Source organism: Aristolochia californica, unplaced genomic scaffold, assembly GCF_029961685.1.
Source record: "Aristolochia californica isolate CCGP_79_NKW_82.1479 unplaced genomic scaffold, dmAriCali1.0.hap1 SCAF_14, whole genome shotgun sequence".
NCBI lineage: Eukaryota > Viridiplantae > Streptophyta > Magnoliopsida > Piperales > Aristolochiaceae > Aristolochia > Aristolochia californica.
Genome location: NW_027181815.1, coordinates 7,563,147 through 7,588,364, shown reverse-complemented (window position 1 = coordinate 7,588,364; position 25,218 = coordinate 7,563,147). Strand labels below are relative to the sequence as shown.

The following is a 25,218-nucleotide window of genomic DNA, read 5'->3' as shown; positions in this document are numbered from 1 at the left end:
ATGATGCCATAAGTGCGGCTGCGGGGCCACCGACCACTACTTGAAGATGACTTCATTTTCATTATGCACATCACATACCATGCATGCCATTGTCATGAAACATAATGGATGGGTATACGCGTTTTGGAGATTAGGACCCACGTGAGAAGATCAGAACGAGATATATTCCTCGCAGGAAGGCGAGCCACGTTGCCGTTGGCGAGATCCAGCGGCACAGATCCGGAGCTGAATCTTGATTGGTGGAAACGTCACATCATAGGAGTCCTAACCGCCTGCTCCACTCTCCTCCCGAAAATATCTTCGACACCTGTGTGGTTTCATCCACAAAGTTATTTCTACATTGCCCGACATCCTCCACCTGGCGAGGCCACTTGTTTCCTCGGGCAATGGCTTTTGTTTCGGGCACGCCCTTTTACTTTTTCTTTTTCTTTTTTCTGTTTTTTTAAATAAAATATAAAGGGCCTAAAGGGTGGAAAATGTCACAAGGCCACAACCTTATGTAACCATTATAAAGAGGTAAATTTTCACAAAAAAAAATTTGGATGAAGGATCCTTGTTCATTTCTTATTAATCTCGATTAATCGGGACTTTTGCAAAGATTGATAGCTTACATTACAAAAACTAATTGGCCTAAAGTCCTGAATTGTTTGTGAATCCTCAAACATACGAATGAAAATAATATGTCTTGGTCATTTCGGAATCAAATTCTCCGTAACTAAAAACTCTAGACAACTTGAATGAAGTCGGCTTCTTTCACTTCCCATAATTTTTCGTAGAAGATTGAGCCTATATGGGTCCGTTTCTTTTAGAGCATGTTAGACTTCTTCTTTTGCAATTTGCCTAATTTTTCATCTTTTCGTAAGTCATTTTTGAAGTTATACTTTGCGTTAAATTCTATTTTTGCAAGTCAACCCAGCTATGGTCACTCATATAGGATTCAAAGAAGTTATTAACTTACTGTCATACCGCTAGATTAAGCAAGAAAAAACTCTTAATCCCTCAACATGCGGCCTAACTTACTAGGGTGAAAAGTAAGCTAATTAGTCTATCTTTTAAGAAGAAACTAAGCCAAAATGAAGAGAAATGAACATTTCACAAAAATGAGAAAGTCTAATCACCAATTTGAAGATGTTTATAAGTGATTTACAATATCCTATTTATAGACTAATGAGGGATAAACCCCCTTATCCCTCATTCAAACTCTAACCAATGAGAAATAATCACCTAAATAAAACACATCTCAAATTTATTCAAATTCAAACAAGTCATTACTCACATGCCTAAAATACCTCAACAATCCTATCCAAATCCGTCTAGATAGGCTCCCCAACTTCATTTTTGAATTTTGAACCCATCAGCCAACCATCTGGATAGGCCCGTGGACTGTGCGTGTATGGACCACGCACCCGTGTATCACTTACCCTCTTATAAGCTCTTCAATGTCACAAGTTTTTCCTTTAATGGTTAAACTTTGTATTCAGAATAATTCTCATCTTCTTATAGCCATTCGATGGAAAAACTTGGTGTTCGTATCTCCAACTTTGAGGTATTTAACTCAGGCCTTTTGAATCCAAAAATTTCTTTTTTTCTCAAAGAGTTTGCTTAAATCAATTGTGATTTTCTCCTCCATATGCCTTAAGTTGGCATCTCCTAGGTTGGTAAGAATTTGGAATTTTGGCTTTTATTTTTTAATATAATTTTGAACGTGTGTAAATTCCTCTCTATTTCACTTATGGAAAACTAGGCAGACTTTTAAGAGTTTTTCCTAAAATATCGTAGCAAACACAAAACTTGTATTGCGGGTGAGCAAGGGCTTTCCAAGTTAATTGAACTAAGATATCAAATTTCTCGTGCCCGATTCACATCATTGAAATCTATTGCCCTTTAGAAGCAAGGGGGCAATGATCATACCCAAATCATGAGAGACATAATAACTCTACCTGCCGAATGCATTCCCTTCATCCCAAGGAACTTAAGCATAGTTTGATTGTTCCTTTATCTACCCCCTCTCCTCTATTCAACCAGGTGAACTTTGGACCTTGAATCCAATGTCACAAAGTTTATTTCTAAAGGCAAGTGACTTAAGATCATACATTCGCTTGAGGTTTGTACCTCTTTTTCCCTACTCACTAGGTTCCAATATTGAATTAAAGTCACCAATCACTACCCATGAGATGGGAATTTGCTTAGTCATACTCTCTAGCTCCATTAGATTTGACTTCCTAAAAATTCCAATGAGGATTAAGATAGATATAATTCAATACCCATTCCCTTTAATCCAGTTGAGAGACCAGTGCATTGATACATGAAAGGGAGTTCTAACTATAGAAATGGATAATGAACCATGTTAACATTACTACTAGCATTCACTCTGTTTTGAATTTCTATAACTTAGTTTTAAGTATCTTCACTCATTCATTTAATTTGGTGTGTAGTTTGAATGTTATAATCAGAGTTTAAGCACAATAAATTAAAATAAGAATGAAAGCAATCAAGCATGCAATACACGCAAGATTTATAATGGTTCATAATCTTCTCAACATATATTTACCCCACTCCTAAGGTATTTACACCTCAAAGTTAATTCACTATGTGCATGTTGTCAAATGATACATACAACAAATTGCCTCTTAGGCTAATTATAATGTTACCCTCCCAGGAGCTAAGACTACTTTATGGATCACAATAACTAATTTTCAATAGCTCACCATCACATATGAATTACAACAATAGTTAGGTTATCCAAACGTCAGAAGATTTTTCAATAACTAACTAGACACTCTTGCCTAGACCCACACATGGATTTTATAGAAACTCACTAGGTATACTAGCATAGAACAAAGGGATTTGCAGTATTGTCTACCTTCACAAGGTCGCATGGCTCACAGTAGCAAACTAGGCTTAATTGCCTTCCACCCTAGCCATATAGGCTACTAGAAAAAAACATGCTATTAGAAAATTTTCCTTAGATTTTTTTTTACTACACAACATACTTAATCCACATCATAGTAAATCATGTATATCATCAAAATTACCTTAATGGGGATCTTGAGACTAGCATTTTGTCTACTTGAGGAATTCAATAAAAATTTTAAAATTTTCATGATGAATTGTTAATTATATTGCTTTAGGGTTTAGGGTTTAGAAATTTGAAGATTTATATTGCTTGAATTGAACTCTTCTTTCTCTTATCATAATTTTCCAGGAAGGGGCCATTCTAAGAGATCTTTATCGAATGCCTCTTCATCTTCTTCTATGTGTATGACTTCTTTACCCTTGTCATTTGAATGAAAGCTTCCAATAATTCTCCTCTCTCGTATCAACCAATACGATTAGTTGCTCGACCTTCATGACTTTCTTCTTCACTGCAAGCCTTCATTCACTTGTTTGTGTGGTCGTTTGGGTGAATAGTTCTGGACCAAGTTTTTCTCTTTACAATCATTCGATTGACTAATAGTCAATCAGATGGCCTTTAGATCTTGGTTGTGTCTTCATCTCCTTCACTTTTTGCCTCATTAGGCTAGTCATTCAAATGTTGTGGTGAATGATTCTCAACAAAAAGTTTTCTCTCTTTTATCAATCAAACAAGTGACTTTGATTAATTTGGTCACATGGGCTTTCTTTGCCTACTCTGTTGAGCTCTCTTAATCAGTCAAACGGTGTTGTTAGGCCATATAATGATGTATTTTCTAGCATAAGCTACTATGTATATTTTTTTAACAGGTCATTTGGTTGGTTCTTGGCCACTCAAATGGTATACTATTATAAATTCTTTTGAGCCTTTTTAGAGTTGCAAAGTATACTTAATATATATATCATTAGTAACTTATGTGTTTGTTATCATAAAAATTATCTCATTGGGGATGTTGAGACTAACAAACTAAACTACAGTAAAGCAAGTCCTCTATCATGACCCTAGGTTGGGACAAGATCAGAGTGATTAAAGAAAGTAGGAACCCCTTTCCAAATCTTTAAGGACTCAAAGCTAACTAAACTTCTACAAAACAAACAATAATAGGTTCATCCTTCATTAAAATTTATAACTTCAAAAAGAGTCCACTACCGCAAATAAGAAAATAATGGTATCAAAAGCAAGGCTATGTACTTGCAAAATTTGGTAATAGCAACAAAAATTGAACCACCAAGTAATAAAAGAAACATGGTTTGGAAACACCCAGACCAACAATAGTATGAGATTGCTTTTGAAAACATGATTTGCACAAGCTTTATTCCTTTTGGTGGAGCTAAAAGATGCATATCATATGATAGTAATGGGAGTATAATTGCATGCTTTTTGGTTTCATTAAAAAGAGTATCTAATAATAAAATTGAGGCAATAAGTACTAAATGTATTTGTTACTTGGTTTATAACAGGTAGCAAAAGGTGATGATTGTATTTGTTACTTGGTTTAGAATAGGTGAAAATTCATGTTCTACCATTGTACTCATCTTATTATTAACTGCTTGAATGAGAAATTTGTGGAGCCATGGTATCACAAGCATATTGAAGACTGCAAAAAATGTTCTTTTTAAGAAAACAAATATGTGGAGATAACTAATTTCACACAATATTTAAAGTTAACCCAAGAAATTTCGAGGGTAAATTTTGGTCGAATGTTATCCCTAGTTGTGCCTTTAAATTAGTAAATTCAAAGCTAATGTATCCTTAAAACTGATAGGTTGCAACAATATTATGCTTTGAACTCTCATCTTTTTGCTATTTAAATGAATGAATTTATCTCCAAAAAAAATTATTGAAACGTGACCATTTCTCACTAGAACTACATCCACTTGTCTTGGTACTGCATTTCGTATTAGGGTATTTTCCTTCTCTTTTCCTTGAAATTAAACATGACTTGCTTAAATAAGTTAAATAATGAAACTTAAAAACTAGTATTCAAAATAATGAGAAAACTTAATAATCTAATGAATTTTGGAGTCTTCCAACAATGAAAATAGGTGCACATTTATAAGATATCCTTTTTATCACCTTCAATGTCAATATCCAATTACTATTTTTTTCCTATTTAGTTGAACGTGAAAAGTTGATAACTGGACACATGTTCATTCTTGGAAGATAGGTGAAAATGAAACAATTTTTTTTCTTAAATTCAGGGGTTTCAATTAAATTCGAATAACTTGAAGATTAATAATGATAAAAATTAACTTAAAATTAAAAACCTAGACAATTATTTTATGTAAGGAATTGGCTAAATACGAGCTTTAACCTTTGAAAGGTTAAACATCAATAACCCATGTAGATTCAAGTTCAAGTTTCTTGCTTTGATTTTTATACAGAGGTGGAGCCTTCTTCTTCACACTAGAGAGTAAGAGAGAGGAGAAGCTCCCCCCGGTTGTCCCTCTCTCCTTTTTTTCAAATTGTTGAAACCAGTGGGCTAAAAGGCTCGAACCTTGTAGGAAAGCAACCGCACGGATCTTAAACAAGGATTGGCCCGATATAAATATCTCAACACTCTCCCGCACGAGGAAACCCATGGAAATTTGGGGCCCGTAGAAAGCGCACGGGGACAACCGTGGAAATGCAGCGGAACGGGATTCGAACTCGGGACCAACTTGCTCTGATACCATGTTGAAACCAGTGCACTAAAAGGCTTAAACCTTTTATGAAAGCAACCGCACGGATCTTAAACAATGACTGACCCGATATAAATATCTTAACACAAATCAATAAGGGAAGGATACACAACAAATGGGAGAACCTCCACTTGCATCCTTCATCCCACTTTTTGCCCTCTCTTATAGAGAGAAAGGAGTGGAAATATATAAAGGAGAGAAGAAGAGGAAAATTTTTTTAATTGTTTTTTTTGTAAACTCGTATCATATTCTCACTAATAATATATTTTAAAATTCATATAAACTTAAGGAAATTTATTGTTTCATATTCATCTAAAAAATGTGGTCACACTAACAACCCCTCTTTGAGGGTTCATATATGTCATCTTAGAATAAGGGATTATGTTGATGCTCAAAGGCACTCTTCATTTCACTTTAAAGATGTTGACACCAAACACACACCCTTACCCCTAGTGAGACTTGAACCCAATGCCTCATATGATAAACCTCCATGTGACCATTGAGTTCATGACCAACTCACAAAGCACTCTTCATTTCATGAGTTCTCTTGTCTAGCATGATAAAAGTGTTCTTTGGGTAGCATTTATGTAGATAACCGACACACATAAAAAGATGTTAGGAGTGTTAGGTATTTTCCAAAATGACTTGATCTAGGAGTGGGCACAAGTAGAGATCACTAGAGAATCCAACTTAAACCTAATTTTGGAGGAAATGAGGTTGATGTCTCATTCTATGGGTGGCGGGAAGGGGTGAGCGAAAAAATCCACCACTTATGCAAGTTTCTCCAATTGGACCCATTATTATTAAAAAATTACCTTTTATTATTATTATTATTATTTTTAAAATATATATATATATATATTAAAAAATATTATTCACTTGAATAAGGGTATTTTGGAAAAAAAATTAATTATGAGATCAGATTATTTTAGGTTTTGTTCAAGCCTAATATTTTACTATTTCATTTCTTATATATTTTATATATTTTTATATATTATATAAGTTTCTATAATTTTTAAAAATTTATGTTAAAGATTTTATATTAAACTAATGTATTTAAATTATTTTATATAAACAACATAATTATGGACTTAATTTCTAATAGTTCCACGCATGTACAACTTTTGTTGTTGTATTTTTATAAATTAGTGTATAAATTTATAAATATTTAATCTATAATTTAGACCATCATGTGTTTTATTTAATAAAAAAACTATAGATTTAATATATGAATTAATATTTGGTTATTTAATATCTAAATTAAACATAGCTCACTAACTTTTAATATCTTTGAATTTAGTTGAATTAAAAAAATATAATATTACACACCCGCCATTGGCCTCTTGGGTATGTCTCTTAAAAAAAACACAGCTTGGATGTTGATATGCAAGGGGCTCTTGAGGTTACCAGTTCCCTCGTGTGGCACTACAAGTTGACGAGGTGTCCTTTGACTCTTCTTTATGCTTTTATGCATGCCTCATGTATGCATAAGATGCATTGCTCGGATGACTGGAGCAATTGTCACTACTCATGGCCATCCATGTTCGCTCAGAAAATATCATCGCCACGTAGGCAGCAAGCGAGCCTGCCAGCTCGAGTTAAAGGATCGCCCAAGTATCTCTTCTCGACCAAAAACTACCCCCAAACTGAAAACTGCAGAAATCATCTCTCCAAATCAAAATCTCCAAAACTACGAGAACTGCCAGCACAAGCCACGGCTCTGTCAACTCTACAACCAGTAACTCTATAGGTAGTCAGCTTGCTCTCATGTTTTTTCTTTTTTTTTCTTTTTCTTTCCATGTGCTAGTAGATTTTCCGATTCTGCTCGAAATTGCGGTGCTTTTGACATCTGCTATGTGGATTTTTATTTATGATTTCTTTGTTATTTTTTATAATTTTCACTGATACATTTTCATTTATCTTGCTTTTTTTTTTTTTTTAGTTTTCTACAAACCTTCCTTGTGATTTGTGAACGTTTTCGATTTTTTTTCTTTCAGAAATTTCCTGCTATGTGTTTTCATTTTTTTTTTTTTTTAGATGGTTTGGGTAATCTTGTTCACGTCTGGATATTGCTCATATCTATTAGTTAGATATTTTTCCTAGATAAGTCATTATTGTACTTTTTTTTTTGTTAACAAAGGAGATTTTCTTTTAAGTGATTATTGTACATGCGTTTCTATTTTTTCATGTCTTTTCTGGAGGGTGAATTTTCTTTCTATCTGCTTTGATTCATTTATCAATAACAGGGCGTCAAGACTGAATCAAGATCGAAGACTAGTTGGAGCAAATAAGCTGACGGTTAGTAGATTTATTTTTCTTCTGAGAGTGTATATCTTCTATTTACTGATTTTTTTTTCTGTTTTTTGGAGTTCTTTGTGCTTGTGGGTTTGAAATACTTTTTTTTTCTGATATTTGTAGAATATTGTGAGTTTCTTCTTTTCAGAATTTTTTTTCTGGCAGACCTCATTTCAAATTAAAAACAGGGTGGTTGGCAGTGATTAGCCTGGTGTGGAAAACTTGGACTCTCTCTGATTCCAATTCTTTTTTGTACTTTTCTAAGAATGGTTTTTGTTTACATCTTTCAGTGCATTTGCAGATAAAACTCTAATAATCTATTTTTTTTCATTTTTATTGATGGTTGAATTTATTTGCAATGATGCATGGAGTGATAATGAACTAAAGGCAAGGCTGTTTGGTGGCGATTAGTGAAATGATTTGGATTTAATACATCTCACTGTCTTGTTATAATGTAGTTGCTGGAGAGAAGATTCTCATGTCGTCGTCATCTGAAAAGTGGGTCGATGGCTTGCAATTTTCATCATTGTGTTGGCCTCCACCACAGGATACTCAGCAGCGACAGGTACACAAGCTAATCCAAATGTACTCTCACTTTTTTGTGTTCTTTTTCTTTTTCAATGTTGTTTTGCTAGAGCTAGCTTATAATAGAACTTTCTTTCATGTTGTCATTGTCTTCAATTTTCTGTTATTGATGTTTCCTCCTGAACAGGATAAAAGAAGTGATATAACATTTGTTGGAACGAAAGAGAGTATTTATATTTAAAGTCTTGCTTAAGTGGCAACACATTTTAAGACTTTGCTCTAGTGCTAAGCTTTAAATTCTAAGGCCTGCACAAGTACAAGGACTCAGACCTGGAAATAGATGCCTTTGCTTTTTTTATGACTACACTAGGTGAACAAACGTGTTATGTGGAAAACACTGCCAATTGCATGCAAACAACTACGCCAAAAAATATAACTACTAATATGGTATGAAAAAGTGGGTTCACTCACTATAAGCTCGTACACGTGAAAAAGTTTTTCTCTTACAATATTAGGGACACTTGCTAATTGTGTCCTGCTTTTTTGTAATATTAAAGCTCTTAGCTATGATTGAGTTCTAAATCCCTCCAAGGAGAGAGGTCATACACTTAAGTTTGAGATTGAAGAGCATACATGCAGAAATTGACTTCTATACATGCCAAAACACTTAAATCCTGCTTAAGATATTGATGTTTGCTTGACAAATTAACTGGCTGTTACTACTCTGTGGTTAAGGTTAGGCATGATAAGCAGACGTCTGAAAAGACTGAGAATAGAATGGACATCTATATCTAGTGTGAAGACAATGATCTACTTACTAGGGTGAGCCTGAACTATTAATCTATTCACCAAAGTTAAGAAATCATTAAGACTTCTAGGTTTTTATACATCTATCTGGGTTTAATACATGTGATTGCGTGCTGCACCACTTAATTTGACCTTCATTTAGAGCCACTTAATTCACTTGTTGACTACCTAATTGAGGTGTTACAGTAACAGGTTGAGGAAACTGCTAATACTGGCTCGTGCATCTATCATAAAGTAAATAGTAGCAGGCTGAAGTTGATAACTATGAGCTTATGACCATTCTGTATCATATAGTATTTGACTTTTAGGTGTCATGTGCATTAAATTCTTGTATTGACCACTGTGGTGGCTTCCCTTCATGATTGTTAACATTAAGGAGGGAATATCTGTATGAAAAAGCATCTTCTTGTTTTTATGTTGTTGTTTTCATTATTGAAGTTGCTGACTGTAGGTTTCATGTTATTGACCATACATTTTATGGGCTTTTGTAGTATTTTGTTGATCAAGAAGATACTTCTTGACAACTATAGTTGATCTTCTTTTCCATCTTTTAGGCACAAATCATGGCTTACGTTGAATACTTAAGTCAGTTCACTTCAGAGCGTTTCCCTGAAGATATTGCAGAGGTAAGTGATATTTTTACTCTAGTTCATATTAGTCGAAGCTTCAAGCAAAGAAACATTATATGTATAATTTTCCTTAATTCATTGCTAATATCTGTGTATTGCATTCTGATTTCTTCTTACAGCTAATACAGAGTTGTTACCCTTCAAAAGAAAAACGCCTTTTGGACGAAGTTTTAGGTATGCAAATCTTACTTCTGGTTATTTTATCCATTTCTTATTCCAATAATTGTCACCTTCTAGATTTCTCTTCCATTTTCTGATTAAAATTTTATCAAACTATCTTAAATTTCAGCAATCTTTGTTCTTCATCATCCGGAGCATGGACATGCTGTTGTTCATCCAATTCTTTCATGTATCATAGATGGGACATTGGTGTATGACAAGAATGACGCTCCATTTAGTTCTTTCATTTCTTTAGTCTGCCCAAGCAGTGAGGTATGACATATTGGCTTTAGTAATTTCCTGTCACTTTTAATATAAGCTTGTGAATGTTTTAAAGTCAGATATTACTCTCATTTTTAGTTCTATTCCTTGCATTGCCTTCTTATGATAAGTGACAGCTGATATTAGAACACATTTGCCAGCTCAATAGTGTAGCTGGCCCTCCATCGGTTAAAGATACATCTAAGGAAGAGGATCTGGATATGAGTCTCTTTATTTGGGTTATTGTTTTATTGTTTACTGGAATGTTTTTTTAACATGCTTGACATAGAAATGATTTTCCTTTTATTGATTCCTTATTTACAGAAAGAGTACTCTGAACAATGGGCTTTGGCGTGTGGAGAAATTTTACGTGTATTAACTCACTACAATCGGCCAATTTATAAGATTGAGAATCAGAATACTGAGAATGAGAGGAGCAACAGTGGCAGTGAGGCCACAACAAGTGCTTCTTTGAAGGCAGAAGCTCACCATTCAGTTGTCCAAGAACATGAAAGAAGACCTTTAAGACCTCTAACTCCATGGATTACTGACATGTTACTAGCTGCACCACTGGGTATTAGAAGTGATTATTTTCGTTGGTAAGTGACATTTGTTGTTTCACCTGTTGCAGTTGTATTAGTCTGGGAAAGAGTCCATTTTCTTAATATTGTTCTTGTTTTTATTTAGTTTGTGTATTCAATACTCAAATACCTGAACAATAAATCTTTTTTGAATGTGGATTAATTTATTTCAAGAGCAGTTGCAGAATTTAGCTGTAATCTTCCATGAATTAGTAGTTATTCATGTTACTGATTTGCCCTTTGCTGGATACCCTAAAAATTTGCCGTTTTATGTCCTTATTGGAAGGAAATTTAGAGTTTTGAACAGAGAGAAATTAATGGGCCAAAACTCTGGGCTTCTGAAGCAAATGGCACAAATGTAAAATTATTTCACAGAGAAGTCCCATTCAGTTAGGTACATGTGGAATGCACATCTTGAGTAAGATGAGCTCCCCAACTTTCTGAGCATTTGGAGACATCATCCGGCACTGAGGTCTCCCTTTGGGATTGAGCTACATTATAATTCTTTTTTGAAGGATTGTCAATTGCTTTTGGATTTTAAGTTTGACTTCTAAGACCGAGTGACTTGATAAGTTAGCGATATAAATTAATAAAAATAGTGCAGATGCCACTGGATAACATGCATAAAACATCTACAACTATCCGGAAGCTCAGTTTTATGTTATGGGTGCTGGGATGCATGTAAAAGTTGTTTCTTTTTCTCTATAAATATGTACTCTGTCGGTAATATCTGGATCTGCAAAGTAATTATTACCTAAAATTTCACTTTCAAATGATTTCTTCAAGTATTATGTGGTGGAATAGCTAAAGAAATGCTTTCTTTACTTGGACTAAGAACTCACCCTTGATTGCATTTCTTTGTTTCTAAATTTTATGTTAAACAGGCATGTGCTTTTATTATTGTGTTTTATTACTTAAGTTCTTTTAAATGGTGGGTAGAATACCTAGTGACATCAGTCAAATATCAGATTTTACATAAAAAACAAAATGTTTAGACTGATCAAGAATTACCTGGAAAATAGTTTAGAATGGAATGACTGCATGAATAGAGAATGATGTGCCTGAAGCACAGTATTTTACCCTGGAATTCGAAACAAATTTTACCCATTTATTTGCATGTTCTGCATGGACTTGATTAATTCCCATCAGAGAAAAGCTTTGTCAAATAGTTTTATTATAGTAGAAGCTTTGGAAAAAAAAAAAAAACAGGCCTCCAAAGTTCCTTTTGACTTTAATATAAAAGATCCTAGATATTCATTTTGATTTAATGAGATCCTAAAGGGCTTCTTCTGTTAGGTGTGGTGGAGTCATGGGAAAGTATGCAGCTGGTGGAGAGCTGAAGCCGCCAACGACTGGTGAGTAAAATTCCCACCTTATATTATCTGAGAGAAGAGTGTGATCAAACATTTTTTGGTCACTAGCAAGAAAATTGAATTACTTTGTGGGTAACAATGTCTGTATATGTTTGATATATTTCATAATTTTAGTTTGAATTTGCATGTTTGAAGTCCTGGGGTTTCTTTTCATGCATAAAACAGCAAGTTAATGCTTGTGTAGAATATTTGAAATGTTCAGGGAACTTGCACATGCATAGAGCCCCATAAGACGCTCTTTTCCAGAATCTTCTCTAGTTCTGAACTTGCCTTTTGTGCTGTTCTTGGGGTATTTGGCTTTTATATAGCTTCTCTGAGAATTTAAGGGCTTTTAAGTTGGCCAATTGCATTAAAGGACAAGCTCAGGTGAATTTCAGATGAGTGTCAAGCTGGATCCCTTGGAAATTTTTTCCACCTTCCAAAAGGGGTGACTGAGGATGAGTTACTTAACAGAGTTAATGCTGATTGGAGGAGTGTAAGTGCTTGAATCCCTGTGTGTGACATGTGCATGTGAAAAGAGTTAAAAGGAAATTCAATGTGATTGGTGTTAAAGCTGACCATGTCTTTTTAAGTTCAATGAAGGTCTTCACATGATATCCCAAAATAAGTGTGGAAGATATGCGAATTTTGAGAAAAAGAGCAATAAAAAGAAAAATAATATATATTAGAGAACTTTTATGAATAACACCGTTCCACCCACTTTAGTATTCTTTTAGTTGTTGTCTGTCCTGTAGTCCATTAACTGAAGTTTACTAAGCCCTACTGTTGGTGAACAAAAATTTGAAAAAGGCCAACCTGACAATAGAGTATATAAATCCGAGTGGAGGCCGGGTAATTGATACACATCATTGACCATAATGATGACTATGTTTGGCTCTCTTCCCTTTTTTTCATTTTCTTGAGACTTAAACAGTCATCGGATTTGTTAAAGTTGGTTAGCCAACTTACATAGGAGTCACTTTTGAAGAAAATAGGTAATTTATGAGAGAATCTAAAACTTACAAAATCAAATTTATGATGCTAGCTCTATAAATAGAAACTCATACCCTATGCTTTTGTCACCTTGCATCACATTCTGTATGAATAAGTATTCAATCAAAACAGCATTAATTTAACAAAGACAAATGGGTAATAGCCATGAGCAATCATATCCTGCATTATTCAGGCTTGAGTAGAAAAGGGGCTTGTTAGTTGGACTAATTGTGCATAGCTTAATGATTGGAAAAAACCTATAGTTATTGGTTGGGAAAAGGCCTTCTAACTTCAGCTAGTCACTTCAAATTGAACTAGGCTCAATCTTAACTTAGTACCAAAGATAGGTCTGAATCCATGCTTGTGTTTCTGTTTTATGTAGCCTTTATGCTTTTGTTCTCTGTTGCCAATGCGTATATGTTTTCTGTGTCTTCAGCCAGGCTGTTGGTTTCGGCCTGGACACAGGGGAGAGTTAGTGGGTAAAAAGCTCCATGAGTCTGTAGTTGTACATGCTCCATCCTTAGGCTAGTTGTTTGAGAATGAGAGTTGTTTTGTATAGGAGAATAGTCATTTCACCTTGGTTTAGTTTTAAAAAGATTCAATACTTATTATTTGGGAAAAAGGTTTCCAAACTTCTGCTACTTATTTTGGATAGACCTGAACCCAATTTTAATAGGGACTATCTTTTTTTTTTTCCTAATGTGCAGCTTGTGGTCGTGGATCTGGCAAGCATCCTCAGCTGATGCCATCAACCCCAAGGTGGGCAGTTGCCAATGGTGCTGGTGTTATATTAAGTGTTTGTGATGAAGAAGTTGCTCGCTATGAAACTGCAAATTTAACAGCTGCAGCTGTACCTGCCCTTCTGCTTCCTCCTCCAACATCTGCGTTAGATGAGCATTTGGTTGCTGGGTTGCCAGCACTTGAGCCCTATGCTCGTTTGTTTCATCGGTTAATACCAGACCTTCTTGTTGTCTTACTCAAGACAGAGCATCTTTTGAAGAAATTCTGAAGGTTGTTTGTTGTACTAGGTACTATGCAATTGCTACACCAAGTGCTACTCAAAGGCTTCTGCTTGGATTATTGGAAGCACCACCATCATGGGCACCAGATGCGCTAGATGCCGCTGTGCAACTTGTGGAACTCCTTAGGGCAGCTGAAGATTATGCCACTGGCATGAGGGTGAGTGGAATCATGGTGGGAACCACCAATTAAGACAATCTGATAATAATGTTCCATCCCTTTCTTGCTGTTTTTTGTCTTCTTACTCCCAACTCTTGGTCAATGTGAGCACCACTCTTCGAGCATTTCTTTAAATCATTATCAGAAGAGTGCTACTAATCCCACCAAACACCACATATCCCTGTCACTGGTTTAGGCTTTCACAAAGGGTGCTAGGTTATGCTGTCAAGAACATGGCACCATCATTACTGTCATGTTATGTAAAGAAGAGTGATGTAGATGATGATGGAGGGAAATATCATTCTTTATTTACAAAGTGATATATGGAATAGCTTAACCTGCTAATTAATTATTGCAACTTGATCAAAATTAGTTTATAAACATTTTACCAAATATTTTACTGACAATTTTAGGTCTTTTTGTTTTTGCGTGTAGCTTCCTCGAAACTGGATGCATCTACATTTCTTGCGTGCAATTGGGACTGCAATGTCCTTGAGAGCTGGTATTGCTGCTGATGCTGCAGCAGCTTTACTTTTTCGCATACTATCACAGCCCACTTTACTTTTCCCTCCACTAAGACATGTTGAAGGAGGCGGCATTCAACATGATCCCTTAAATGGTTACACAGCCTATAAAAAAAAGGTAATCTGATACTTCAAGTTAAACTACTGTTACATTAGGTTGGACCTGCTCCACCCAGAGGTCATTTGAGGGTTGGTAAAAATGACCTTACAAAAAAAAAACTAACTTAAAATTTGATAAATAACCTGAAACAGATTGCAGATTTGCTTCTGTATTTCTTTGAACACTATGAGGAGGATTTTAATGTGATATCTGGTTTACAGTAAACAAATATGATTGAAATAAGATTCAGTGGCCGTGATATTTTCTATTGGTCAGAAGAATTCTGTATTAACATTGAAGGTCCACTTTTATCAAAAAAAACATTGATGGTCCACATGAGCATATTTGTTCTGATGCTTTACACAGATTTTACTTGCATGCCATTTGAATTAACCTATGCGACTTTAACCTTTGTTGGGATGTGGCAAATGGTGGCTGAAAATCTCTCCCAAACATGTTTACAAAGACGGATCTGCTGTATCATACTTGTGCTTGATTTTCCATGTTCTCTTTTTTTGCCATAAACACAACTAGGCTGAAGTTGCAGGTGTTATGTATATATGGACAACTAACTGTGCATGTGCAAATAACTCCTATACAGGTGGAAGCTTCTAACGACGAGGCAACTATTGAAGCTACAGCCCAGGGAATTGCTTCAATGTTATGTGCCCATGGCCCAGAAGTTGAATGGAGAATTTGTACAATCTGGGAAGCAGCTTATGGCCTCCTTCCTTTAAGTTCATCAGTGGTTGATTTGCCAGAAATTATAGTCGCAACTCCACTACAACCGCCTGCTTTATCTTGGAACCTTTATATCCCATTACTTAAAGTTTTAGAATATCTTCCTCGAGGAAGTCCATCTGAAGCATGCCTTATGCGGATCTTTGTAGCTACAGTTGAAGCCATCCTTCGAAGAACATTTCATCTTCATTCATTGAAAGAGCAAACCAAAAGATCAAGATATCCTGTTGGGTTAGGGTCCACCTCCAAGAACCTAGCTGTGGCAGAACTTCGTACAATGATTCATTCACTGTTTCTAGAATCGTGTGCATCAATGGAACTTGCTTCTCGTCTTCTATTTGTCGTGCTAACTGTATGTGTCAGTCATGAAGCCTTGCCAAATGGGAGCAAGAAGCCCACCGGTGCAGATGTCCAATCTCCTGATGAGGTGTCACAGGAGCTAAACAGAAATCAAACAGGAATGGGGAACAGAACTAGAAAAAAGCAAGGGCCAGTTGCAACTTTTGACTCTTTTGTTTTAGCTGCAGTTTGTGCATTGGCTTGTGAACTCCAGCTATTTCCTTTGCTGTCAAGAAATGGCAAATGCTTGGAGCCTAAAGAGACTCCGTCTCCCTCCATAATCAATGTTACAAAAGTTAATGGATCTTTGAATGAACTGCCAAATGGACTTGGCTCGGCTGTTCGTCATACTCGTCGAATCCTTGGGATTTTGGAAGCACTGTTCTCATTGAAACCATCTAATGTGGGCACTTCTTGGAGCTACAGTTCAAATGAGATTGTTGCTGCTGCTATGGTAGCAGCTCATGTTTCCGAAGTGTTTGGAAGATCTAAGGCGTGTATGCATGCTCTTTCTGTCTTGATGAGATGTAAGTGGGACAATGGAATTTATACCAGGGCTTCTTCACTTTATAATCTCATTGACATTCATGGAAAAGCTGTGGCATCTATTGTGGACAAGGCTGAACCCCTGGAAGCACACATAGCACTGGCCCCAGTGTGGAGGGATGCTCCAAGGCGCATCAATAGTAGAAAGCGAATGAGTTCTTGTAGTAGTAGTAGCAGCTTTGAATTGGAAGACCAAGAAAGGCAGACTGAAAGTTCTGACAAAGATGATTTAGCCAATTCAGAAAAACTTCTTAGATGTGATAAAGCGTTACGTTTAACTGATGTTATGCTAAATAACTCAAGAAATGAGATTGCTAATATGCCAGTGGATGCATCAGATTTGGCCAATTTTCTGACAACTGACAGGCATATTGGTTTCAACTGTAGTGCTCAAGCACTTCTGAGAGTTGTACTAGTAGAAAAACAAGAACTCTGTTTTTCTGTTGTTTCATTGTTGTGGCACAAGTTGATTGCATCTCCAGAAACAGAAATGATAGCAGAAAGTACGTCGGCTCAACAAGGATGGAGGCAGGTATTATGTTTCCATCTGTCTAGTGTCATGTGTTTTTTCTTTCCAACTCCATCTTACCCTCCTTTAACTTGTACCTTTTTTTCATTGTTTTATTGATTTGTCAAGCATTAGTTTCAATCTTCAGCACTTACATGTTTGGATTTACCTGCATCTATCTGGGAATTATTCTTGTAAGAATAAATAGATCTTTTCTCTCTTGGAATAGTTGATTAATGATTATTCTACTGCTTTTCATTCTGTCTAGGCATTTGATTGTCAAAGTTCACATTTTCTATTATCTATAGTTTTGTGGGTTGTATTCCTTCATTAGTTCCCCTAGATGCTTGTTCTATCATAGTAAGTACTAGGTTGTTTATTGAGAATATTTCCATTTTGACTAAATTGAACTTAGCTTTTGATGTCTGTCCTGAGTATTTATCTATTGTCAAATCACTTTAATTACATAAGAAAGATACTGCATCAAGAACTCTTGTATTTTGCACAATAATCTCTAATGCCATGTTTCTTTGCATGTCTTATGCAAAGGATATTATTATTAACAAAATAATATTGCAATACAATTGATTATTGTATATAGGCAAATATGCTAAAACTTTACGAGTTAGTTTACTGTATCAAACCAAAAGCAGTGTTATATGCTATTCCTGAACTAAGCCAAACTTGAATTCCAATTTTCTCATGTGCTTATACGTAAGAGGAGAGTGTGAAAAGGTTATTAAAAAATATTCAGGAGTAGGCCAATGATTTTAGATTTGCTGTCTTCATTCATGCAAAAGGTGCAAGTCTGGCTGTGATGCAACTATTGGTTGCAATTGAATGCATGAGCCATGGATTTCTTCTGTCTTTAGTGCCGATTGGACTTACATAGTCCTGTCAAGAATATGCTTGTCAAAGTCTGAAGAGACTGAGAAATCTTTGGCATCATAATAGTGGATACCAAGATTAGGGGGTGTGCTTGAAGCTTCAAACATGTACAATTTAAATTTATAATTTTTTTTATTGACACATAAGGTAAAAAAAGCAGAGAAAACGATAAGCTCAGGATGAAAAGAAAGTGAGAAGAGAGAAGAGTTTGGGGAATGAATAAATTGGAGGTCATCCACTGTTTTATTAACCTAATTATCTTGATAAAAAACTTACCTCGCTTCAACTGGGCATGTGAGACCATCTTGAAAGGACAGAATATGCATAAGTTTCCATAAGAGTGAAATATATTAACTGGATGTTAGATTGAGATTGGCTAAGATCTAAGATATCCATTTATATAAGATGTGGAACTTAATCATGTACCGTAATCATGGGGTATAGTGATGCAGTACATCATAATGTGTAAATCTTGTTGAAGAATATATAAGGACAAAAGATCACCCAAAATTACCTATGTCTATGAAAGAAGAAGAAAGAAAGAGACTAACTTCAAAAAGGCTTGAATTTCCTATTTTAGGACAAGTTCTAAGAATAGAAAGTTCTACATTAGTAAATCTTTTTTAGTTGCAATTTTTTATATCAAGCTTGCTGAAATTAGAAGTTGCAACTGGACAAGTAATTTGATGTTTTTTGCAACTTGCTGCTTTAGTTGAAAGCTTCAATTAGGAGGTCTTTTCAAGTAATAGTTTCCTATTTTAAGTTTGGCCTTTGCTTCTTATCCTAAAGTTAGCAAATCTTTAAGTTAGAAATTACTTTTTTTGTGTTTCTTTTCCAGATAGTAGATATTGATTTAGAAAGTTCTAATTGGAGACTATTTCCTATTGTGGACAGCACAGGAGTTTCATATTTTTTTGATTTGTGTGCCTATAAAAGGCCTTCATATGTAACTCAAAAATCACATTTTTGCTATTAAATAAAGTTCTGGCTTTTGTTCTCTCATGGATAAACTTATCCTTCCAGTTTTTTTCTCTATTTGTTATTTCTCATAATTTCTGTAGAAACCCTATTTCTGTCCTTCAAGTTTTACCCATTAAACTTGAATTCAAATTATAGTTTTCTTAGTTCTTGCTGAAATCTAGGTTACTCACACTCTACAGGAAGCATGTAACATGTCATTCCTTTAATCTAAACTATGTCACATAGCCAACCGAATATACATAATATGTATCTAAAATGTTTTAAACATCTATAACTTCTAGATGCATAAAAATCATGTCTCCCATGATTCCAATAAATGTTTTTGAGCTATGTTTAAAGAATGGTTGAAGACTTTGATGTATGAAACTTCCGTTTTCTACAGAACCACCCATGAACATCCTGTTACTATAGGAATATTTAGCTTTCTTTGATTCTCCAAATGGTCACACATCTACAGATGGCAATGTACCGGGCTGGATGACAATGAAGCCTTGATTAATGATGCAGATACTTGCATGAGAGATGTACTGATCTTTTAATTTTTCTGTCCTTCTTTTATAGGTAGTTGATGCACTGTGCAATGTTGTATTGGCATCTCCAACCAAAGCGTCAACTGCTGTGGTTCTGCAGGTCTTAAAATCAGTTTCCTCTGTCAAGTTTATAGAAATGTCATGAAAGCTGTATTCTTTTTACTACTATTTTACAGGAGTTATCAACTTTTTCATTCACCCAGTTCCATGTGCCTGTGAGCAGGCTGAGAAGGATTTGCAGCTTTGGATTGCTAAAGATGACGAGCAAGGTCAGAAAATGTGGAGAATCAATCAACGGATTGTAAAGTTACTGGTAGAGCTGATGAGAAATCATGATATCCCAGAAGCTTTGATAATTCTTGCAAGTGCTTCAGACCTTCTCCTCCGTGCAACAGATGGGATGCTTGTTGATGGAGAAGCATGCACTCTCCCACAGTTAGAGGTATATATATCTTTGAATCTTGAAATAGTTAAACCAACAAAGTTGAGGAACTCATTATGTTAGTGTTTCAGATAGGAGACCAGTTCTAGTACTCGTTCTGAAAGATGTATATATTGTTTGTCTTATACCCCATCACAGTAACTTCTTTAGCAAGGCCTGTTCCTACAGTTTCTTGAGTTTTCTTCAATATGTATAATTGTAGGTAACTAGGAGTAGTGTGGTGTAATGATTCTCTTTCTGATTAGTTGGCGTGTCATTGATGGCACTTTTTTTTTTGGTGTGTATATGTAATATGTTAGAATTGTACCTGTGTGGTCTTTATTACTGGGATAATCTTTTCCCTCTCAACAAAAATTTGCAGCTCTTGGAAGCAACAGCGAGAGCAGTGGAGCTCATGCTTAGTTGGGGAGACTCTACCTCAGCTGTTGTTGATGGTCTTGGAAACCTGCTGAAGGTAAGCTTACATGACAAGTAACTATCATCTTTCAACTAAGCCTTTCTACTAATATGGTTTTCTCCATCCAACTCATGCAGTGCCGTTTACCAGCTACAATCCGTTGTCTCTCTAATCCAAGTGCACATGTGCGTGCACTCAGTACATCGGTGCTTCGAGATATCATACATATCGGATCTGTTAAATCCAACTTAACACCACAGGATGTAAAGGAACTTCAAGCCCTCTCTTTCCATTGCTCAACTATAGGCATCATAGACTGGCATGCAGACATAGAGAAATGCTTGACATGGGAAGCTAACAGCCGGAGGGCTACTGGTTTGACCCTTTCATTCCTTGATGTCGCAGCTAAGGAATTGGGTTGCACCATTCCTTCATAGTTCAGTGGGGGCTGCTTATCTGATGGGCTGGTTAGGATTTGTCACCATATCCATTTTTTGTATTTAACATGACTGGTTCACAGACTGTAGATAGGGAAAGCCACAGAATCAGTTGAAATTCCCCTTGTTCATATAGACATGGTGAAACAGTCTGCTCTGTTCTCTACAAATGGAGGATGATATTGGGCGGGTGGGGGCCTAGAGAATTTTTTTTTTTTTTTTTGGTTAATTTTGTCTATGCCATTTATGTATCTCATAAGCTTGACGGCACCACCCGTCCCCAGAATTACAATTTGGAAAGCAATCTGAGCGGAGGCTGCCTTGCTTGTTACAGAATCTGTTCTTAAACATCGTACATCACTCTGTGAATGTCAATTTTCCAGGTTTTCCCAATAATTGTGGGCTCCTTTAAGAAGTCACAAGATCTTAAGCTATCAGTCGTTTGATTACTTAATTCTCTATCCTGGAGAAGTTTGATTGGTTGCATCAATTTGTAGATTCAGGATCCTGGTTACCCAAGTCTGTAGTTGATATGCCACAGGTATGGATCTAAAATTCTAGATTCAAACTTGTACATGGGAGTTCATTGGAATGACAAATGGACGAACATGGCAGTTAACCTAATTACAGGCTTATATTGGTCTTGTCAAAACTTGATAAGGCTGATTCGTGAAATGAATCTTTCATCTTCTAGAATTGAAGAGGCGGCTGAATCAAATTTTGCAAAGAAAAAAATGATGCTAATCAGCAACACTTTTGATCCCTGTTGTTTATGGGCACGTACAACCTCGAGGAAAACCTGGGCCAATCAGGTAGAGTGAGGTTGGTGAGATCGACTTTTGAAGTTTTTGTGCAATTTTTAAATTCATAGGTTCTGTAAGAATTAAAAACCCATTGGGAGGTGAAAACTAGTAGTGATTTGTGTACATTAAAATTCCACCTCCACGTCTGTACTTTCCGTTGAAGGCAGAATTAGTGAAAAAAAACGAAAAGAAAAAGAAAGAGTCCCAATCTTTATGGGGCTTAATTGAGGATAAATATTCACATCCAGCATATATTTTCAAAAAATGGGTGCCTTTGGAGGCCCATTAAATATATCCAAAATTTAGCCCATCTTGGACTCTAGTGGTAAAAGTCGCTTAGCAGCAGGACATGATGGTCACTCAAATGTATTTTGGAGGGTTTTATCGTCTCCGATGAGGAAAAAACAAAACCCTAGGACCGGCGCATTAAAAAGGCTCTAAAACCCTACCCTGTGATACCTTGTGGTCTTTTGCTTCCTCGATCACCCGCTAAGTGGCTCTGGAGCCTCGCGTTTCTCGGCGAACGTTGCAAAGATGGTGTGTACCCTTCTAAACTCTTCTACGTTTCTCCGTCCATATTTCTTATTGGCTCAATTTTTTTTCTATTTTATAGCTATTAGAAACTCGGTAAACCCTATTGTGAACTATTATTTGTTTTTGAAGAAAAAAAAAAAAAACTTATGAAGTTTGATCTATAGGTTTGATGAATTTATTTTGTTTATGCCAGTCTTTGGTTGCGAACGAAGATTTTCAGCACATATTGCGTGTTCTGAACACCAATGTCGATGGGAAGCAGAAGATCATGTTCGCCCTTACCTCCATCAAGGGTATCGGTAGGCGTTTCGCCAATATCGTCTGCAAGAAGGCCGATGTAGACATGAACAAAAGGTAGGGTTCCTGTTTGTTTGGCTTTGGTTGGTGCATCTATTGTCATTATTATTTCCGTTGTATGAGGTTTTGGGGTTTTTTAATTCTCTTGGTGTTGCGTTTTGTTCAACAGCTTCTGCTTTTAAGGTTTTGATGTATGAATGGGTGGTTATTGCTGCGTTCGTAGGATACATCTAATGTAGATTTCAGATGACACTGCAGTTTTACTAGCCCAGCCTTTAAAAATTTGTGGAAATAGTTTTGTTCTGATTGCGATTTAACGTACAAATTTATGTGCTTTCTATCGTCTGTTTAGGAGTTATGCGAACTTATTACCTATATATTTTTGCTTCATATTGGCTTCCATTTGTCTAGGGATTCATTTTTATCTTTCCTCTTTCCAGAGCCGGTGAGTTATCTGCTGCGGAGTTGGAGAATTTGATGGTTATTGTTGCCAATCCACGCCAGTTCAAAATTCCAGATTGGTTTTTGAACAGGAAGAAGGATTACAAGGATGGGAGGTATTCCCAGGTAGTATCCAATGCTCTGGATATGAAATTAAGAGATGACTTGGAGCGGCTGAAGAAGATCAGGTAATGCATTGGTTACAATATGCTGCTTAGTATGTGTACCCTATCAAAGATCTAAGACTGCTTTTATTTCTTCAATCATCTATTCTTTTGATCTTACTTGGGCATGCTTGGTTGACATGAATTTGTTAACATGTCCATAGGAAGAGCCACTTAAAATATTTCTTGTTGGAAATTTCTGGTGATCCAAAATTCGTCAAACCTTTTAACTAATTCTTGTGACTCAGTGATGACATAGTTGAGTTTGAATTTATATTAGTGGACATGGATTTTTTGTGAGTTGGTAAAGCTGTCAAACCCTACTATTTTAAAAAAAAAGTGGAACCTTTTTTTCTTTTTTGTGATCATACACAAGTTATGAACTCATGCCCAGAACTTCAATTTGTCATGTTCTGTCTCCTGGTGCTGGGAGCCCATTATGTAGAAGTCATTGTAAACAAAATAAAATTAGTTTTTAGGCTATCAAGGTTACAACTAGAATGGGAGGAAGATTATTGCATTTTATAACTCTACAACTCTGTTTTAATTTTGCCCATAAGACTGGAACCTTTGTTTGTTGATTTCCTGTCGCACAGCAGTCTCTTTATATGCCGTTATCAAATTTACAATGACGAAGGCTGTGTTGCAGCGACTGTTCCGATACACCTCTAGAAAGAGACTGCTCTTTGGATATGGCAGTGGGCAGGCTTCTAAAACCTGATCCTTCTGTCTCAGAGCATGTTTTTCCTTATTTCAAACTTAAGGGTTTATCTTGCTATAAGTTATTTGCAATAGAGAAATGAGATGGATTGTCTATAATTGCACTTTGTGATGGGGGCTTCTGAGTGTATCTTTGCCATATCATTTGCTGTTAAACTGAGCTCAAGGATGATAGGTGAACTTGCATGTTATTTATTTGGAAGCTACAGTATGATGTTTCTAGAAACTCTGGTTCGAGGTTTGGGAGGGTGTGGTCTGCAAATTTTCTGATATATTTATAACAAATTCAGTTTCAACAATTTTTATTTAAGAGTTGAAACTATTGCAGGTAAGTTTCCACATCTTATATTCCTACTTACTTGTAATTCTCCCAGCAATGCCAGAGAGAAGCCTTTTTAATGATGACATTGATTCAATGTGGAATCTGGTTAAACCATGTAGTATTTACAGTTCTTGTAATTGTGATCTATGTTTAGATCCAACGTGAACATACAAGTGCAATTCTGTGTCTATGTGCATGCAACTTTACACGCTATGTAACATAATGACTAGATACAACAACTCTCAGCCTGTTTCCTTTGATAAAAGTTTGCCTACAAAAGACAAGTTATGCAAATTCATTTTGGTAAGAACAGTTTGTAATATTTTTATGACCTGTTTTTGAAATAATTTTGAGTTGTTTGAAATTTATTTTGGAATTTATTTTAAATTTTTTGCTGAAAGAATATAATTGAGTTGCTGAATTGCTGATTAAGTCGTTTCTTTGTTAAGAGAATATGAGAGCAGTGTTTCATATCCTGCACACAAGCTATAATTGATTCTTCTGTCTGATAATTTTCTGCATGTCAGATTGATTAGGCTTCTCCTTTTCTGTTTCTAGAGCTGCTTCCAATAATCTTCTCTTCTCTTTTCTGCAGGAACCACCGTGGTCTGAGGCACTATTGGGGTCTACGTGTTCGTGGTCAGCACACCAAGACAACAGGCCGCCGAGGAAAGACCGTTGGTGTGTCCAAGAAGCGCTGAGCTCTGCCATGTTTCTACTTACGAGAGTTTTGGAATTTGAAGAGCCTTTTTAGGATTTCGTTTGTCTTTATAATACTCGATTTCAGCTGTAAACTGATAATGAAATTAGCCCGGTCGTGATACGTATTTGTTAATCCGGATTGCCGCTTTAATTACTAGTTGGTTTGAATCTAATTCTGAGCAAATTATGGAATCTACTCTAATGTATATGTCTAGACAAAGGTTTGCTTATATACAGGGACGAAGTGATAGATGTCGGAGATTGAAGCGACTTCAGAGACTTTGAAAACCGGGATTCTAAATGGGAATTTGAGCTTCAAAATTAGGAAGCACGTAGAGAGATCAGGAGTTGACTGGCCTAAAAACCCAATCAGAAGCAACATATGTATGGACTCAAGGGTGCCAGTAACTCTTGTACTCAGTCTTC

General features: G+C 35.9%; 2 protein-coding genes across 2 annotated transcripts; both read left to right on the top strand.

Moving 5' to 3' along the window:
• Positions 1 to 7,205: 7,205 nt before the first annotated feature.
• On the top strand, positions 7,206 to 21,224 carry LOC137949575 (protein GIGANTEA-like). Its single transcript, XM_068795655.1, has 16 exons — positions 7,206 to 7,345; positions 7,842 to 7,893; positions 8,349 to 8,455; positions 9,777 to 9,848; positions 9,971 to 10,025; positions 10,141 to 10,283; positions 10,596 to 10,870; positions 12,149 to 12,207; positions 13,905 to 14,145; positions 14,226 to 14,376; positions 14,812 to 15,018; positions 15,602 to 17,158; positions 19,565 to 19,633; positions 19,757 to 19,975; positions 20,337 to 20,429; positions 20,510 to 21,224. The coding sequence occupies exons 3-16, from the start codon at positions 8,369 to 8,371 to the stop codon at positions 20,807 to 20,809; spliced, it is 3,528 nt and encodes a 1,175-aa protein (XP_068651756.1). The 5' UTR covers positions 7,206 to 7,345; positions 7,842 to 7,893; positions 8,349 to 8,368; the 3' UTR covers positions 20,810 to 21,224.
• Positions 21,225 to 22,058: 834 nt separating this feature from the next.
• LOC137949910 (small ribosomal subunit protein uS13z/uS13y/uS13x) lies at positions 22,059 to 24,986 on the top strand. Its single transcript, XM_068796153.1, has 4 exons — positions 22,059 to 22,149; positions 22,340 to 22,500; positions 22,884 to 23,072; positions 24,686 to 24,986. Exons 1-4 carry the CDS (start codon positions 22,147 to 22,149, stop codon positions 24,789 to 24,791), a joined length of 459 nt encoding a protein of 152 aa, XP_068652254.1. The 5' UTR covers positions 22,059 to 22,146; the 3' UTR covers positions 24,792 to 24,986.
• Positions 24,987 to 25,218: the final 232 nt, after the last annotated feature.